At 54.0% G+C, this 17622-nt stretch overlaps 8 protein-coding genes across 8 annotated transcripts; 4 read left to right on the forward strand and 4 right to left on the reverse strand.

Annotated features, from left to right (window-relative positions):
• Window positions 1-35: 35 nt before the first annotated feature.
• On the forward strand, window positions 36-1613 carry CLAFUR5_10433 (uncharacterized protein; the record flags this gene model as incomplete). The annotated part of the gene is made up of 2 exons (XM_047909581.1): window positions 36-264; window positions 316-1613. The coding sequence occupies 2 exons, from the start codon at window positions 36-38 to the stop codon at window positions 1611-1613; spliced, it is 1527 nt and encodes a 508-aa protein (XP_047764278.1).
• Window positions 1614-1641: 28 nt separating this feature from the next.
• CLAFUR5_10434 (Zinc-type alcohol dehydrogenase-like protein) lies at window positions 1642-2806 on the reverse strand (the record flags this gene model as incomplete). Its single annotated transcript, XM_047909582.1, has 3 exons — window positions 1642-1822; window positions 1875-2479; window positions 2522-2806. The coding sequence occupies 3 exons, from the start codon at window positions 2804-2806 to the stop codon at window positions 1642-1644; spliced, it is 1071 nt and encodes a 356-aa protein (XP_047764283.1).
• Window positions 2807-4100: 1294 nt separating this feature from the next.
• CLAFUR5_10435 (uncharacterized protein) lies at window positions 4101-5512 on the reverse strand (the record flags this gene model as incomplete). The annotated part of the gene is made up of 2 exons (XM_047909583.1): window positions 4101-4191; window positions 4248-5512. 2 exons carry the CDS (start codon window positions 5510-5512, stop codon window positions 4101-4103), a joined length of 1356 nt encoding a protein of 451 aa, XP_047764284.1.
• A 522-nt stretch (window positions 5513-6034) lies between these two features.
• On the forward strand, window positions 6035-6325 carry CLAFUR5_10436 (uncharacterized protein; the record flags this gene model as incomplete). The annotated part of the gene is made up of 1 exon (XM_047909584.1): window positions 6035-6325. The coding sequence occupies one exon, from the start codon at window positions 6035-6037 to the stop codon at window positions 6323-6325; it is 291 nt and encodes a 96-aa protein (XP_047764281.1).
• Window positions 6326-6702: 377 nt separating this feature from the next.
• On the forward strand, window positions 6703-8175 carry CLAFUR5_10437 (uncharacterized protein; the record flags this gene model as incomplete). Its single annotated transcript, XM_047909585.1, has 5 exons — window positions 6703-7005; window positions 7050-7146; window positions 7201-7431; window positions 7497-7763; window positions 7826-8175. 5 exons carry the CDS (start codon window positions 6703-6705, stop codon window positions 8173-8175), a joined length of 1248 nt encoding a protein of 415 aa, XP_047764282.1.
• Window positions 8176-9018: 843 nt separating this feature from the next.
• On the reverse strand, window positions 9019-9835 carry CLAFUR5_10438 (uncharacterized protein; the record flags this gene model as incomplete). The annotated part of the gene is made up of 2 exons (XM_047909586.1): window positions 9019-9660; window positions 9710-9835. 2 exons carry the CDS (start codon window positions 9833-9835, stop codon window positions 9019-9021), a joined length of 768 nt encoding a protein of 255 aa, XP_047764285.1.
• A 1116-nt stretch (window positions 9836-10951) lies between these two features.
• Window positions 10952-12754, reverse strand: CLAFUR5_10439 (uncharacterized protein; the record flags this gene model as incomplete). The annotated part of the gene is made up of 1 exon (XM_047909587.1): window positions 10952-12754. One exon carries the CDS (start codon window positions 12752-12754, stop codon window positions 10952-10954), a length of 1803 nt encoding a protein of 600 aa, XP_047764286.1.
• Window positions 12755-12849: 95 nt separating this feature from the next.
• CLAFUR5_10440 (uncharacterized protein) lies at window positions 12850-17472 on the forward strand (the record flags this gene model as incomplete). The annotated part of the gene is made up of 13 exons (XM_047909588.1): window positions 12850-12981; window positions 13097-13130; window positions 13184-13368; window positions 13419-13851; window positions 13905-13934; window positions 13990-14032; window positions 14230-14368; window positions 15261-15344; window positions 15473-16071; window positions 16121-16474; window positions 16581-16775; window positions 16826-17111; window positions 17239-17472. The coding sequence occupies 13 exons, from the start codon at window positions 12850-12852 to the stop codon at window positions 17470-17472; spliced, it is 2748 nt and encodes a 915-aa protein (XP_047764734.1).
• Window positions 17473-17622: the final 150 nt, after the last annotated feature.

Genomic DNA, 17622 nt, shown 5'->3' on the forward strand with positions numbered 1-17622 from the left:
TTGAGTCGGAGCTACCAGTTGCATATCTAGGGCGTATGCGAGCACGGCCCGTGAAAAGTGGAGCGAGGGCATTGCCTTCCAATTCAGATCTTCAAAGTGAGGTGAGCTCTTTGTCTTCTCTTATGTCGTCTACATTTCCATACTCTCTGTTTCGGTGCTGTCTCTACAGCAAACTCTTGATCAGCATGTCTGCCCCGAACACGCAGTCATGGCGCTCTTCCAAGACCCTGCTAATCTTCACCGCTACACTCGGCTTGTTCACAGGTATGACTCTAAATCCCACCACACCGAACATAATCGCTGAACAATGCACAGAGAATTTCTTGTATGGTTTCGTAGTGCCCATACTCCCATACATGATCGAAACACGTCTTCATCAGGACCCGGCCGTAACTCAACGCTTCACCACCGAGCTTCTCGTCTTACTAGGCCTCATCTCCATCCCCGCCGCTCCCATCATAGGTCACTTCGCCGATAAAACCTCTTCCCGCAAAATTCCTCTCCTCATCTCCCTCTCTGGCTGCACGGCCGGTACTCTCCTGGTCGCTCTCACGCCCTCGGTCTGGGCGGTGTATCTCGGACGAATTCTTCAAGGTATCGCAGGTACCGGAGCGTGGATTGTGGGGTTTGCGATGTTGACTGATGCGGCGGGAGGAAAGCATATGGGTAAGGCGTTAGGGTTTGCAGGCTCCTTCATCACGGCTGGAATTATTACGGGCCCTGCTGTGAGTGGAGCGTTGTTGCAGTGGTTTGGGTACTGGCCTGCGTGGAGCGTGCCGTTGGCGTTGTTGGGCGTGGGGTTAGTGGCTAGGTTGGCGATGGTCGAGGAGGGGAGGAAGGAGAAGAGAGAGGTGCGTGAGAGGGTTGAGGACGAAGAAGCGCCGCTTCTGAATGATGGCCAGCCGGCTGGGGAGGCGAAGAGGACTGCGGCGAGGGGTTTCTACGGTGTCATGCTGCGGAAAGGTGTAGTCTATGCTGCCATCTTCAACGTCATGGCTTTCGCCATGGTTGTTTCGGGCTTCGATGCGACCCTGCCAATTCATTTGCGGGACACTTTTGGCTGGGGAAGTGCTCCGATCGGCTCGATATTCTTGGGACTGCAGATTCCTGCAATGTTTCTGGCCCCTTTCATAGGCTGGCTGCGGGACAGAATAGGCCTACGTTGGCCCACCACGATAGGCTGGGCACTTACCGCGCCACTGCTGTGGTTCTCTGGGGTCCCAGGTCAGGACGGCTTTCTCGGGATAGGTTCTGGAACCCGTGGCCAGGCTGCTTTCGTGGCGAGCATAATCGGCATCGGCATCACGACAACGTTGGGACGTGGCGCTGGGACGTTTCAGCTCACTACCACCCTCCATGAGTTGCGGAAAGCTGACCCGAACATTTTTGGACCGGGTGGAGGAAGCTCGAGGATCTTCTCATTGACTGAGATGTCATTCGCTACTGGCCTGATGCTAGGGCCGCTGGTCTGCGGATCGCTGGCTGATACTGTCGGTTTCCACTACACAGCGTGCGCTTTAGCTGGTATTTCTGTCTTTGTGGCTGTGACATCTTTTATCTTCTTCACGCACAAAGCGCCAGTCCGGGAGCCACAAGCAGAAGCAGACGAGTAGCCTGGACATTCGAGAGGCGTGCTCTTCATCAATCCAAAATCTTGATGACGACCTTTCCGATCTGCTTGCCTTCCCAAAGGCACTGCAGTGCCTCATCGGCTTTCTCAAATGGCCAGGTCGAATCGATAATGTCGTCGAAACGAATACTGGTAGCTGTGAGAGCGGCACAAAGATCGTCCATATCTGTCTTTGACCCTGCGTTGATACCTCTGTGGCCACGATGTCAGTGCATAATTTCAAGTACTGGGCTCCCACACATACCTCAGAAGGATCCTCCTATCAATCAGAGTAGGGACAATCTCCAAGGCATCATCGAACTTCTGCCGATCCAGATGGCCAACTTGGCTGATGGTACCACCTCGACGAGTGCACTTCATGCTCTTGAGCAGGGTCCCAGGACCGCCGTTCTCGACAATGAGATCAACACCGGCGCCATCAGTATGCTTGAGCACATCTTCATGCCACTCTGCATTTGTGGCGTAGTTGACAGTCAGAATCGGCGGTTCTGTAAACAGGTCGCAGACATTCTTCAGCTTCTTGTCACGGGACGAGCTGAGAATGACCTTGAGGCCCATAGATCTTGCACGCTTTGGAGCGAACATGGCAACGCCACCAGTACCTGTCACAAACTTCGTCAGCCTAACATCATACGCTCGTCGGCGATAATCTGGCAGACCTTGTATCAAGACACTCTGTCCAATCTCTGCACCTTTCAACGCCGACCAAGCCGTCACACCCGCGCAAGGCACTATACTGGCCTGCACCCAGTCAAGATACGTAGGCAACTTCCCAAGCACCTTCTCGTCGTAGACAAGATAATCCGCCAACACCCCATCCTCGTCAGCAGCGAGCCATGATCGTCTCCACTATCGATTCGTGAGGTTCTCCGTATCAGTATTAGGACCGACTCGATCTCCAATCTTGAGAGTCTTGACTTGATCACCAACAGCAATCACCTCACCAGCCGCATCGTTGCCGATGACCTCGTGAGGTGTTACGGGCCAAGGGTTGCCACCGTTCGAGATGCTGGCATCTCTGTAATTGAGAGCCACGGCATGAACTTTGATCAAGACACTTGTTGCAGCGAGTGGCAATGGCAGTGCTTCTTCTGCGATCTTGATCTTTGTTGTGCCTGGTGTGAAGTCGTCTGTTCGGCGATAAGCTCGTCTCGTCGTTGAGTGGTTGCTGGCCATTGTCCTGTAGAGCTCACTGTATCACATTGTTGTTGAGGTGAGAGCTTGGGAAATAGTTGAACAGATCAGTCTTGAGCACACATATATCGATATCAATAGAGAGCTCATACATCACTCGGCGTATGAGCCGAGTCTGCTTACCAAGAACCGTACATACTTTCCCATTCTGGCAATAAAAGGCTCCACATTACCACGACGCACCTTTGGATTCCTGGTCGTTGTTGCTGCCAATGTGTCGTATCGATATCTCTGACGATATCAGGGCAGGCGTGTGTTGACGAGCAGCAGAGCTCCATCGCTCGACATCAGACTACAATAGCCTCGGTCGTCTGCTAATTCACCTCACTCTTCGACATTTGCGTTCAACGACTCTGAGCGCTATGGAAGACTTACACATTGTCCGCATCGATGTCTATCAGTTCGATCTGCCATACTCAGGAGGTACCTATCGTCTTTCGAATGGTCGCACATGTAAGTCAGCTCATGCTTGTGTTACGTGCTGAGCTCGAGATTATGCTCATCAATCATTATTACGATCCAGACACCAGCTTCGATGCCACCATTGTCCGCATCACCACCAACAGTGGGCTAGAGGGCTGGGGCGAAAGCACCCCCTTCGGCTCAAACTACATCGCCTCGCATGCACTCGGCTGCCTCCAGGATTGGACTTTGCCCTGGAAGCACCATGCAGCACATGGCGGAAGAATGCCTCACTCCGTCGCAGGACCAATGTCCCAATGGTAGCTGATGAGCTCGCAACGTCTGATGCCTCGATCATACAGCTGATTGCCGATGATGCAGCTGATGGTATCGGCCCGAAGATCTCCAAGAATGGTGGATTGACCAAAGGTCGGCGGCACCGGGACATTTGCCTTGCTGCGGGCTACACCTTCTGTATCGGAGAGACAGCTGGCTCAGATATCGCATTCACGGCCATCGTCCATCTTGGGCAGACTGTGCCGGAGCATTATTTGCGGTGCGTGTTAGAGTCTCGTGATATGGTAAAGGTGAAGACGGCCGATGGAGACTTCGATGTCGCTGATGGCCGGGTAACAGCGCCGAAGACGCCAGGGCCAGGGATCAAGCCTCGTCTGGAGGTGTTGGGAGAGCCAGTGGCATCGTACACTAGAGGCAGCGCTAGCTGAGCGTGGGCCTTGAAGAAACTCGTGCTAGCCCTTCGTTCTCATCGACCCCAAGCATCGAACATCTGGAGGGTCTCATGTAGGCTATTGCTCTCAGATGTTTATGGCATTAGAGTGAGGAGATCCGTCAATACTATCAGTCTGACGACTGATCACGCAATGTGGAAAACCTCGGTTTCCGCCTCGTAGTTCTGGATCTGCTTGCCGAGCATCACCTCACCACCCATAATACCATGAACATAGCTTTCGACAACGTCAGCGGTGATGTCTCAGCAATTGCAATGCCAAGTTCCACTTACCATTCGCCCACGAACACATGAAAGCTACGGTGCTTGCGCAGAAGGACAGGCTTCCGCGCACCAAACAGGACGACGACAGTATCTCCTGGCCTCGTGTTCCGAGGAAAGGCCCCCCAGTAGCCGGTCCTCGTTCTCAAGATGAGATCTCGCGCCCCTTTCAGCTCGATGCCACTTCTATACTCCAGCTTCAGAATTGCCTCTTCGTCCTCGGGAGTCACGGGTGGGAACTTCACCCCACCTAGTGTCGTGTAGCCTTCTTTGCCGAGTCTGCGGGTTTCACTCCTGTATCTGTTGAGACGCTTGATGTACTGATCATGGGACACGATGCGCCAGAATGCGTCAGAGGTCAAGGTGTTCGAGTCGACAAGTTTCGTCCTCATGTCGCGCAAGGGAGAGTCCAGAATCTGTTCCTGATGAAATGTGAAATCTTCCTTATACCGCGGAGGAGGAAGGCTATCGAGTCCCCCGATTTGCTCTGACCAATCTGCTACAGCGTCTACGTGGACCCCGCGAGCGTGGAGGACTCTTTCGTTAGTGAAGTCGAAATTATATGGCGAAATGGGGTACAAGGAGGCATTGTGCACTGGATCGTAGGTGCCGAAAGGCTCGGCTCCATGCCTCGGAGATATGACGGGCATCTGTACGCGCTCGTTACCGACATTACCAGCTTCTTGTAGACTGCGCCAGTCTGGAACCCAGCTTGGCATGCCCGTGAAGAATGGCTCTACATATGGATTCTTCCAAGCAAGAACATCCAATGATCGGCTGCTTAGCACGACGCTGGCCGCAAGCGCGATGTATACTTCCATGACTTCGGCATCGTAGTCTGGGCGCGGGAGTCTGCTTCGTTGATCTTCGCTGAGGAGGCCCATGATCGCATACACCTTGTCTCTTGCATCTGTCGCTGATTGCAATCGCACGTACCCAAGTAATTGCAGGATTGGGATCTCGAGTCCGTCCGTGCGAGCGGCGCTGATGGTCGCTATCGAGAAGGGTAGGTTGATCCAGCGTAGCATTTCGAGCTCCTTAGACATTGCAAGATTCATGCGGTCACGGTTGCCGTCGAGTCCATTGTACTGCCAGGTCCCTTTCACAAGCCCCCTGGCATCGTCACGGTAGTATCTTCTGTAATCGCATACGAAAGCACAGAAAACCTTCCAGTCCTCTTCGAAGCGACCGCATCGGATGACTGCGTGGCGCGCGAGTACAGCTTCCTGCAGGACCCAAGCTCTGCCAAACCAATCCCTCGAAAGCATGTTCTGCATGGCTTCGTTCCCCTGCCGGGAGAATGTGCTATGGTCAAACACACTCTCTTCTTCAATTTTTGCACATGTCCGGATAACGGACTCATGCTTCCATATAGCAGAAATATGCCACAAGAAAGGAGGCGTCCGAGCCTCGACCCCAAGCCATGGTACCAGACGGGATGTAGGGGGCGACAGAGAACCATCATGCCCTTATCGTAGCGAGCTGGAGTTGGTATCTGCCAATGTCCAAGCCCAAAGATGCATGCAAGCGAGACTGCTCGCCGCTGCTGCGTAGCATTGGCATTGCGGCTCTGGCACGAAGCGAGGGCGACAGCACACGATGCATTGCTCCATGCCACTTGCGTGCACCGGTATTCTGGGCAAACTCGATGTATATGTAGATGGCACGAAGCGACGATGGATCGTGGAAGAATCGTTGACGTTGCAATCGCCCGACTCCTTCTCCGGCAATCCGGCTTGCTTCAATTCTGCCGTCAATTGTCCTTCAATATTTGATGACGGGCCGAGACTTCCTTCGCCATGTACGAGTCAAACTCGTCGTCCAGCAAAGCATCCTCGACAGCCAGCCAGGACTGCGTTCAAGCTATCGAACAGACTACGAGCCACGGCGCCAGTGCTGTGTCCGGCATACCTCCCTCCCCAGAACACGTCGTGGGTGACCTGTCACTTGCAAATGTGCTGGCCCAGGGACCAGTCGAGCCGACAGACCTGCCGGCTCGGGCAGATCAACAACAGGCTCTTGTCAAAATCGAATATCAGGGGCCCAGATGCGATGATGGGACGCGTAACTGGGTAGACTACTACCCCTGATGACTGCAGGGAAGAGCCCGAGAACGACGAACACGCAGTGATCCTGCGGTATAAGAAGGACCCGGGTGAGGTCGGAGAGAAACCGCTCTTCCTGTACTCTATCTCGGTCCGTAGCAAAGAGCTTAGGTCCCTGATACAGGCAGTTTTCGCACCGCTGCGCTGCCTTCGAGACCAAGTCGGCCGAATTACGTGGCACTGCACTCGGGGACCAGGTCGGAGTCTTCTGTCAAGCTTTGAGAGGAGAGATTGGCAACAAAGTGGATGAATTTCACGAGCTACAGCGGCAAGGGCTGATCACCTATCATCTGTTGAGCACACTGTTCGCACCTGGAGATGTCGTGGTCGATCGCTCTGGTCCACAGCACGGCTTGCTTCGCATGGTGTCTACGCAATACGTTTGCAGTAAATGCCCTGGTCTCCAGATCTCTACGCAGTATGTTGATTACGATGGGGCAGCCTACGGGTTGGAGGATCGTCCACTTCGAGTGAAGCCGTTCAAAGGAAGCCAACCGATTGAACAACTGAAATACATTCCTCTTTCGCTCCTTCCTGAAGGAGACGCACTAGTTCAACGGCTGATCACTCGAGGTCTTCGAGCCACTGTGCTGAATCAAGCTGGCTATATGATGCACGCCGGCTTCGCCGAGTTTGGGATCGTCGAGCTCCCAGTCGAGAGATATGTGAGTATTGGTGCTGTCATACCATGCGGCACTGACAACTGCAGGTCGAAGGGAGGATTCGCATTGATCCAGACGGCTATTCCAAGTATGGCAGGACCATCAGCTTGCATAACATGCCAGAGGAATTGCAGTCTGACACAGGTACGGATTCTGCAGGGTTCGAGCATGCTTCTCGATTGAGTTGAAGTGATACAGAACAATTTTCACAAACGCATTTGATGCTCATGTGCTCGAAGATTCGTGGTTACGACTTCGCCAACAAGGAATGGGCTGAGTTTGAGGTGGACAATATCACTGACATTGTCTGGAGCGACACTGCCTTCGATCAACTCGTCCTCTCGGCTGCTCGCAAACGACTAATCAAAGCCCTTGTCGATGGCAACGAGCCCTACAAAAACAATCTAGATGATATCGTACGAGGCAAAGGTGAAGAACTCGTGTTGCGAGACATTCAACCCTGCTCCACGACGAGTCGCTGACGTCCGGCACAGGACAAGGGGTCATTCTGCTGCTCAGCGGCGTGCCAGGTACCGGCAAAACACTGACAGCAGAAGCGATCGCTGAGCACTTGCGAATCCCACTTTACTCTGCGACTGCTGGACAGCCGGACGCCTCAAGTACGTATCGACTTGAAACATCACTGGAAAGGATGCTGCTCTTAGCTGCCAGATGGGGCGCTGTGCTTCTCCTTGACGAAGCAGATGCGTTCCTCGAAGCTCGAAAGGATGGCGACACCGAGCGCAACCAGAGAGTAGCAGGTGAGCGAACCTTGCAGCATTACCTGTGTGTCCCAGCACCCTGCTGATTCTGCTCCCTCCAGTGTTCCTCCGCTTGCTGGAATACTACAAAGGCGTACTGATATTGACTACAAACCGCCAAGTCACTTTTGATCAAGCGTTTCACTCTCGGATTCACCTGACCATGCACTATGACGCTCTCGACCACCATGCTCGCACTCAAGTCTGGAAAACATTCCTGAACAGGACCGACCTCACAACCTCCGAATACGAACAGCTTGGGAACCTGGACCTCAATGGCAGACGCATCAAACACATGGGCAAGATGGCGCAGCTTCTGGCACAATCTGACAAAGCTGACTTGAGCATGGACCACATCAACGAGGTCTTGGAAGTGGCTATGCGCGGCGAGCAGTCTTTTGCTACCGAGTAGGGTTCTTGTCTGCGTAAAGTGAATCCGAAGAGCTTTTCCACAGCCATGTGGATGTGTTATATTTCACATGCCGCTCCATTGGATATCAACGTGCAAAAATATCTCGTCATTCGTTGTTCATTATTCGTCAGTCGTTATCATCTACAGATTCCCGAGACCAGCGTCAAGGCTCGTCAACTCTCGGCAACGGCTTCGTCGCATAGAAGTGTTGGTGGTACTCAAATCGATCCTCATCAAATTCCACGTCATCGTCAAACATCTTCAGGTCCACTGGATTCAGGTCCAGTCCACCGCCAAACGTCAGTCGCTTCCCGGTCACAGGATCCGACAGCGAAGTCGAGCGTATCCGCAGCTCATAGTCACCCTGCTTCTGATCTTCAGCCAAGGTCGGGTGGCTTCTGCCATAGCTACTGAGAGCATGGCCTGTGGCATAAGCCCAAATACGCTGCAGGAGTCCAGCTAAGGCCGGCATGCATGCGCATATCACGGACGCGTTGCATTCGACACTGCTCCAGATCGCGATCGGGTGGTAGCCCCATGTTGCATTCGCGCTGCTGCCCCACACGGTGAGGTATTTCAGTCGGATTATGCTGCAGACTGTGACGAAGAGTCCGACTACGAAGGTTAAGCAGACTGCCATCTTCTTTTTGGTGGAGGCGAAGGATAGTTTGATCAGCTTTGGTAGTGGCAGGAGGAAGACGAGAAGATCCCACAGGATGTTGAGGCCTGCTGTCGCGAAGATCTGGCCTTGTAGACTGATGCAGGAGCCTTCGTGTTCGCCGTCCCAGCGGGTCCTAGGATGGCGTCAATCGAATGGCACGAATTCATATAAGTCGATCCAACTCACCACGCATACGACACCGGACTGCAACTAGCAGCGAGCACAACATTCATCGTGACCGCGTACACACTCAATAGCACAATCAACCCGATACAGGCATTCCTAAACTTCCGCGACTCAGTGTCCGGCCACATCCGCAGATACAACAGCAGGATCGAGATCCTCGTCACGGCCAAGATGAATGTATACAAGAACTCTTCCACCCAGAAGAGGTAAAGAATGTTCGTAATCTGCCCTGGCATGACCATCCAGATATCCTTCCCCAGCCCATCGAGAGCCATGAAGTGCAAAATAACATTCAAAGGTATCAAGAGCAACAGACCGAGCAGGATTGTCCAGTCATCGTGGCCGAAACCGCTGCCGCCCAGTCTCTGCAGACGAGAGAGTAAGCGCGCGAGCACTGAAAAGAGCGCGAGACTGAATAGCGCCCATACGACGCGGACTGTGAGGCCGGACTGATCGCGGACGGGCTGTGGACATATGCTGGTCGTTTGTACTCGCTGAGTCGTCAGGGCTTCGATGACTGTGCAATTGGCCTGGACACAGGCAGCGGTCGCTTCCAGAAGGGGATTATCTTGACATAGGCACTCGACGTCGGTCGGTGCGCATTTTGTTGTCGGTAATAGCGATGCGAGACATTGGGACTGCTTACTGGTCAGCGCAACACTTTGATGTTGAAGACAATGTGCTCACGGCGCATTGAGGCAGCGCAGTCTGCGCCTGGCGTCTCAGTGTAGTCGCATGGTCTGTCACTTTGCCTTGAACAGCCTGGCTGAGAACAATGAACAAAGCTAATAGTCCGACTACCTGTTTCCACATCCCAGCGGCTGCATCAAGAACGAGATAAGGCGTTAGCTAGTAGTCAGAAAGCATTGATCAAGCATACAACAGCAGCAGAACACCTTCTGATAGATACACAGAGGTAGCAGCACAAGTACCTAGTGTGCCTACACCACTTCTCTTCCCTCTCGAACCCATGTACCGTGGCACCGGGTTCCTCAAGCCGCCTATCTCAGCAAACCCACCATCCCGGGATCCTGACAAACGACACCGCCACAAACAATGAATAGAACCTCGCGAACCAGAGGCCATTGCTCTGTTCCTGCTAAGCCTACGCCCAATGGCTCGAGGCGAAGACGGTAAAAGCGACGGCAGCGGCCGGCATGTAATGGCTAGCGCCACCGGTGCATGTGCAAGGCACGCGGAGCAGATGGAAGTGAAGTCAAAATGCTTCACGTCAAGACATTGATTGGGTTTTTCAGTGGGCAAAGGCTTCGTTGAAGGATCTGGTGGCGGTTGTGGCACTTGCCTTACCCGGACGGGGCGGGTTAGTGGCACATGTGGTGATCGGCACGGGCTGAGCTCTGGCCAGGCCAATGCCATGCGAGGGACGTGGAGGACGATCGATGAGGGGTAGTGTTGAGATTTCCCAGTTTGAAGCCGGCAGTATCTGTTCTTGTTAAGACCTTGTTCGAGAGCAAGGATCAAAAATGGCAGAGCGGTGATGAAGCCAGCTCCAACAAGATACATGTATGTTGCTGCAGGTGGAAACGCTCCCCCGGTGGCGCGGAAGCGTTGGTGCTTCCGCTGATGGAGGACCGTTCTTTGGGCGAATCTATTCGGGACAATGCTGCATCACGTTGACTTCCTGATATAATTTGTTGTCGTCACGTACCTGAACGCCCTCAAATATTTGCAGAAGTAGCGGCGAGAACCCGGGCCTCCGCTCAAGATCCGCCCGTTGATGACAACGATGATGCCAATTACGGACCTCAATGCATCGAGATCTTGGAAGCTCATCCTTCGTTGATGATACACGATATTGAAGAAGGATAGCCACGCGACCTCCGCCACATGAAGCAAATCGAAAAATCGTCGCAGTATATGGTCGTTGCAGGTTCTGCCTCTGCGCCAAGGATCCAAACCTCCACCTCGTCAGACATGTTGCTGCTTGCCAACATTACGAGCCCACCATTCCTGCCAATCCACAACCTTCCGCTCTCGTCTTGCCTCCTCAGCAGCGAACACAGCAGCATGGGATCGAATGATCTCGTCCATCGTGCAACCCAGGTGCTCGACCTGTGCTTGCTTGACGCTCATCTCGCCCGACATGCTTGCGATCATTGCTTTCACGAACTGCTGCGTTAGGCCATCGTCTCCACCGCCGTGGTGTGAATTGACGGGTACTTCGGGGTTGTGTGTCTGGGTGGTGTCATTGTCGAAGTCGTGGACCGTGATGCTTTTGCTGTCGTAGGAAATCTCTCCGTTGGTACCGTATATGCGTCCCCTGCGCTCGCACTGGGCTAGAGATTGGGCGATCATGTGGAAAGATGCAGTTTTGGCTCCGCCTTTTGGGTGATTGAGGTCGTCGTCCCATTCGATATTGACGTATTGATCGTCGCAGACGTCGTTGTCGCTTTCGAATACGCATCTTCCATACCACGAGCGGCCCTCAATGTCAGCTAGGGGAGTCGTTTTGGCATCGTAGTCTTCGGCCAAAGACTTGATGAGAGTCTCTTTGGCTGCTTCTGGTCCAGATGCAGCAGCTATGCTTTCTGCTTCCGGGCTGACGATGTCCACCGGCCACTTCGCTGTGCCTTTAGCAAGGTGCTTGTCATAGTAGATCCGGCTTGCCGAGAATTTGCAAGTGTCTTTGATAGGACAAGATAGGCAGTTGGTGGCATTGCCAGCAGCCTTCGGCTTCTGCGCCTGACGGAAGTGCTTGAGAGAGCCAGTCGAGCTAAGCCTGGCCGGCAGATGCGGCTTTTCTGTAGAACCTGGAGGAGGTGAGCATAGCATCCAAAGTACAAAGTCGATGTCGTGGCAACTCTTTGTCAACAGGCTTGGAGCTGTGGTGGACTCTTTGCGCCAGTTGCCACGAACATATGAATGACTGAAATGCCACCAGCCTACTGGCTCCGTGTGCTCGATCGATAGAATGTCGCCAATGACTTTCTTCTCGCGTACAAGGTGGCGAAGAAGCATGTTGTGAGGACTGTAGCGAAGGACGTGCGCAATAGCGAATACACGCTCTGCGCCCGTTCTGATGGCCTGCTCAATCTTCAAGCACTCTGTCAAGGAAGTGGCCAAAGGCTTCTCGCTCATGATGTGTAGGCCAAGTGGTCCGATGGCTGTGAGGACATGACCGTGCTGCGCGTCTCGAACGCATATGAAGGCACCATCGACGCCAGACGGTACTGGCACCCCAGCGGATTCGTCCTTTCGACGCTGCTGCTCGAAGCGAACGAAGTCAGTGTAAGTCTCGAATTCGTGCTCAGGCTTGGGCGTTGAGTCGTGCCACATGAATTTCTGGCCCAGCTGTCGACGCTTGAACTCGATGGGCTCTGCTACAGCTGCCACAACACCGAGACCAGAGCGAACGAGTGCTGCTGCGTAGGCGTTGCCTCGTGAGCCCGCACCGATGATGAGGAGACGTGGTTTTCTGCCTTCTATAGGACTCTCAGATGCCGAGTCTCTGGCCCGATTTGCTTGATTGTCATCCATCAGAGGCGCGATGCCTGATTGTGTGAGAACTGGCCTACTGTAGTCTGTAGGTTGATGGAGATGGATGTTGCCGTCAACGAATCCAGCTGCGGCTAGAGGCAAGCGCGATGTGAGATGACAGACCACTGACGCTAGCTCGATGCCCTTCTCAAACAGACGTCCCTGACTCTTGAGACAACACAGCTCTTGACCGAGGCAGTGAATCGACACTGCCGCATTGCTGTAGTATTGCATACATGTAGGAGGCAGGCGACGGTCGTAAGTCAACGAGTTCCCTCCATCCATTGTGACCATATCCCACACAGCATCCTCCACAGTCAGCAGCAAGCATGGCAGAGCGCGCGAAGCAGATCTCGGCCCACCTCAACTACCCCAAGGGCATGTTCCCGGGCCAGACTGCCATCATCACCGGCTCTGGCCAGGGCATTGGCGCCGAGTGCGCGAGACTCTTCGCCAACGAGGTAAGCGCTGAAGGGTACAAGGCATCGTCTGTCTCAGACATGCCTGGCACCATCCGCCAAGACATTACCCAGTGGTCCTCGAGTATTAGGTAGCTAACGTCCTTCTGTGTGGCAGGGCGCACTCGTCGTCGTATCGGACATCGACAAGAGTAGGTGCGAAAGGAGAGGTTTGCGCGACAAGCTCTGATGCGAGTGTGTGCAGCAAAGTCCGACGAGACAGCCGACAAGATCAACAAGGCTGGCGGCACGGCCATTTCCGTGCCCGGCGACATCCTCGACGACAACTACATCAACGGCCTCGTGAAGAAGGCGGCAGAGTTTGGCGGCGGCAAGATCCATGTCATCGTCAACAATGCTGGTTTCACGTGGGACGCTGTGATCCACAAGGTACGCAGTGCAACACTACGCAGGCGGGCTGGGCGCTGAGCAGGAGACAGATCACAGACAAGCAATGGGACACCATTGTCGCCCTGCACAACACCGCGCCGTTCAAGCTCATCCGAGCCGCTGCACCCTACTTCCGCGTCAGGGACGGTGAACCACGAAGCATCGTCAACATCTCATCCACCTCTGGTCTGCACGGCAATGCAGGTCAAGCCAACTACGCCCTCGCCAAAGCCGGTGTGACGGGCTTGACCAAGGCAATCGCGAAGGAGTGGGGACCGCAGTTTGCTGTACGAGCCAACACTGTAGCCTTTGGCCACATCCAGACCCGCTTGACGGCAGCGAAAGAGGGGGGCGCCTTCGTGACAGCTCCAGATGGCAGCAAGATCGCATTGGGCATCCCTCAGAAGCAGATCGAATCGAGACAAAGCTATGCGGACATCCCGTTGGGTCGCCCAGGCACAGCGACCGAGGCCGCCTCCGCTGGTGAGTCGATTGCGTCTATGTCGTGTGCAAGACACTTGCTGACATGCCATAAGTCATGGCGGTCTGCAGTCCTATGTTCAGCTGTAAGTCACGCCCCGAGACGCTATCCGCACATTGTGCGCTAACACCACCGGACAGACATCACAGGCCAGACGCTCAGTGTTACCGGAGGGAGGAACATGTAGGCTTGCAGATAGAGTGCACATATTGAAGATCATTTGGGTGAATGACCTGACTTGTCAACGTAAGGAGCGCATGCATCCACGCTTCTACTTTGCTATCCTGATTATCGTCACATCTACAGATGCTGATGACTACCGTCGATGCGCTAATGTTACAGCCGTGGCAGGACTTTGGCAGCGCTGACTGGCATGTCAGCGCGCTTTCGGAGTATCGTCCGTTTATCTTCCAACATGTCAAAGGCATGGGATGGATGGCCAAGGCCGACGACCTCATTCAAAGTGTGGTACCGACCATTCTCGACGACGATGTTGATATGCACCACAAGTACTCCCTGGTATAGCCTCGATAGCGCATGCAAGAGCGCCCTACCGCTGGCGGCCTCGGACATCTATGTACCAAGTATGACGACGATCTGTGACTTCACTTGAGCGCACCCCACCGCTAAGCGCGAAACAGTAACAAAAGTGTTCATCGATCAAACATGAGCGCAGCCTCCGATGCCTTCGGTTGGAGCGCCGCAAAATCAGTGATATTGCCACAGGCATGACTTTGGAATGACGACAGAGCCTACTTTTCCCTTCGACCAACTCTTGAGATCTCAGTTGCAGCACATACAGCAGCAGATCAAGATCCCTTCCGCTCAATACCCGGCACTCGGAGACAGCAGTCGCAGCCCTGTGCGGGCCACGGTACTCTCGACATAGATGAATCCCAACACGGAGGTAACCAATGATATCTTGCCTGCTAGAAAGCGCAAAGCAAAAGCAGTATGGTGCATCACATCACACACATAGATTTGCAACGGCTGATGAAGTCACAGTGCGAGTAAGTGCGAAGAACGGAACGCATCGGCTATGACACGTAGCAAGCTGTTCAGAATTGCACAGACTGCCCGGCAAACGACAGCCCTGCCCATGCATAGCTGACATTCTTGTGTCTGTACAGTCAGTGCCGAAGGAGGAAGACCAAGTGCAATGGTCATGGCCCATGTAGTGCCTGTGCAGGCATTGGCTTGGCGTGTTCTTACGGCACAAAGATCAAACAGGCCCGTGGCCAAGCTTATGTCGCGCATCTGGAACAGGTAAGCACTCGGTGTCCTGCTCTATCATCTCATGGGCTGGACAGCGTGCCAACAGTCGAGCCGCCTGTAGATGTTGACGTGACCCACTCGGTCTTATCACTCCATACTGCTGACTGTGAGAAGGCTAACTCTATTGTGTTGGTAGCAAGTGCAGAAGCTTGAGGATGAAGCCAGAGAAGCAACGGAATCAAGTCAATCGGGCCCGAGCCAAGTGGACGTGCACCAATGGGTAAGTGCAAGAGGTACAAGCCATCGTCTGACGGAGACGTTCCCGCGGCTTGCTGCTTGCTCAGCGTTGAGTAGAGAGGCATGACCTCGTGCTGTACGACTATGACTAACATCCTTCTGTTTGGACAGCAAGCATCACAGCAGTCCCACTCATCGCAGTCGCAGTCCACGGGCCCAGGGACACCACACTACACAAGCCATCCCGCAACGCACAGCCGGCCAATATCAGATGTACCCCATGGACCGCCGCGGTCCGAAGAGTCCAATGTCATCTACACGATCCCTTCCTCCTCCTTCCGATCCACGAACTTCAAGCAGTATCGCAGCAACTGCTCTACTGTCGAGCTGCTCCTGAGAATGCGAGATCTCTGCGTACCGGATGAGTTCTGGAAAGTGAACGACGCCTATGCTGAGACTTTGGTCTCGGCTCTGGATGCACCCTCTCGGCTTCGGCCTTCCTCGACAAGCCATTCCTTACCTACTGAAGCTACTGCACGACGTCTAGTTGAGCTTGCGTTTAAGGAGTCATTCCATATGTGGCCGTTCGTGAGCCCTGATGTGATACGATCCAACCTCGATCTACTCTACCAACGAAATGGCTTTCGACCCGAGCAAGCTCAGCCTGACGAGGTTGCACTCACTTGGGCCTTGCTAGCACTTGGCCAGTGTTACGAATCCCGTTCGCCGTCTACGACGGCTACACTCGCAGTGCAACAGCACGCCCAAAGGTATGGATGCACTCCACACATAGTACAACCCAATCTGACCACCTCATAGCATGGCCTATCTCGCGAACGCGAGCCGTATGATCAATGATCAAGCATATGGCCGGGCTCTGGCGAGCGTACAGACGGCAATGTGCATCGCACAATGGCTCAAAGTCGGGAATTGTATATCTGCCAGCCATGGATATCTGAGCATCGCTGTGTCAGCCGCTCTGCGCCTTGGTCTACATGATTTCGATGCCATGTCCCACTTGTCGCCCGACGAAAAAAAGTGGTCCGAACGGAGTATCGCGGCTTTGACAGCTATGGACACTCTGACCAGTATTTCTCTTGGACTGCCTCCTATACTCGCGGCTTCTGTCAACGGCGCGATCCTTCACGAAGATCCTGGCATTGCCCTTCCGACGTAAGACGACACTTTCCCACAATCTGCTGCGAGCTGATTCAAGCCGCTCAGAGAGTGTGGTCGGACCCATGACTCTCGTAGAACAAGCTAACATATATCACGCTAGGCATCAAGCACACCATGAGGTGACCGAAATCCCGCGTCGATACTTTGAGCCCTGTTTTTTGAGCCCATCTTTCAAGAACGGCACCATCTACCAGCTGCCACAGCAGAGGGTCGACTCTGTTACCGAGGAACTGGAAGGGTGGAAGTTGAGGCTGGGAGACCTATTCAACACTTATGACGGCACCCTAACCCCTAGGTACGTGCATCGGAGGTACATCTCCCGGGAAAGACTGACACCTGCTTCAGACTCGTGGTTGAGCTGTCCTACTTCTTCATACAGCTAATCGTCTACTGCCCTTTCGTCCACTATTTTGGCGCCAACGGTGATACGGCGACGACACACTACGCAACAAAGGGGGTGGAGGCTGCACTCCAGACAGTTCTCATCGCAGAAGAGCTACAGAGACGCAAAATTCCGATCGCAGTTCACCCATTTGCAATCGATGCCGTAATCCTCGCCACGACGGCTTTGCTACTATCTGAGGTCAAGACCAGGAATCGAAGTCGAGGGACGATTGATACATCCACCAGCGTGTGAGCTATCGAGCTCCTGTTCTCTCTGGCTAGGCAGTCTGATGCAGCGAAGTCGGGTGTTGCGTGGATTGAGGTACTGTCGCGATCGTGTCCAAAAGCCACCTCAGCTGCTGACAGTTTCGCAGAAGATGAAGCAAGACGCACTGAAGATGGCCGCCATCAATACCAACCAGAATGTTCTGCCGCCCGTGTCCGACCTCCTCCGGTTCGACGAGAGCAAGAAGTTGATGCCGTGGCGGGCTGCTTTTGGTGCCACATCGCTGTCGCCATTCTCAGCCGCCTCTCGGAATATCGACACTAATATGCCTGATGTTTCAGCCAGCGCTACACCTTCCGACGACAAGACACCAGCTCGATGAACGCCAGGAAGCTCTTCGACTCCTCCGTTCGATTACTCCTGGCTGGAATCAGGGCAGCTACTCCACAGCGAACTGCCGCACGTTGTGCTGACCACAATGATCCCGGCCAGACCCCTGATCCCTACCTCCGGTACCGCGGAGAGAAGCTGC

The sequence above is a fragment of the Fulvia fulva genome, chromosome 7 (assembly GCF_020509005.1).
Source record: "Fulvia fulva chromosome 7, complete sequence".
NCBI lineage: Eukaryota > Fungi > Ascomycota > Dothideomycetes > Mycosphaerellales > Mycosphaerellaceae > Fulvia > Fulvia fulva.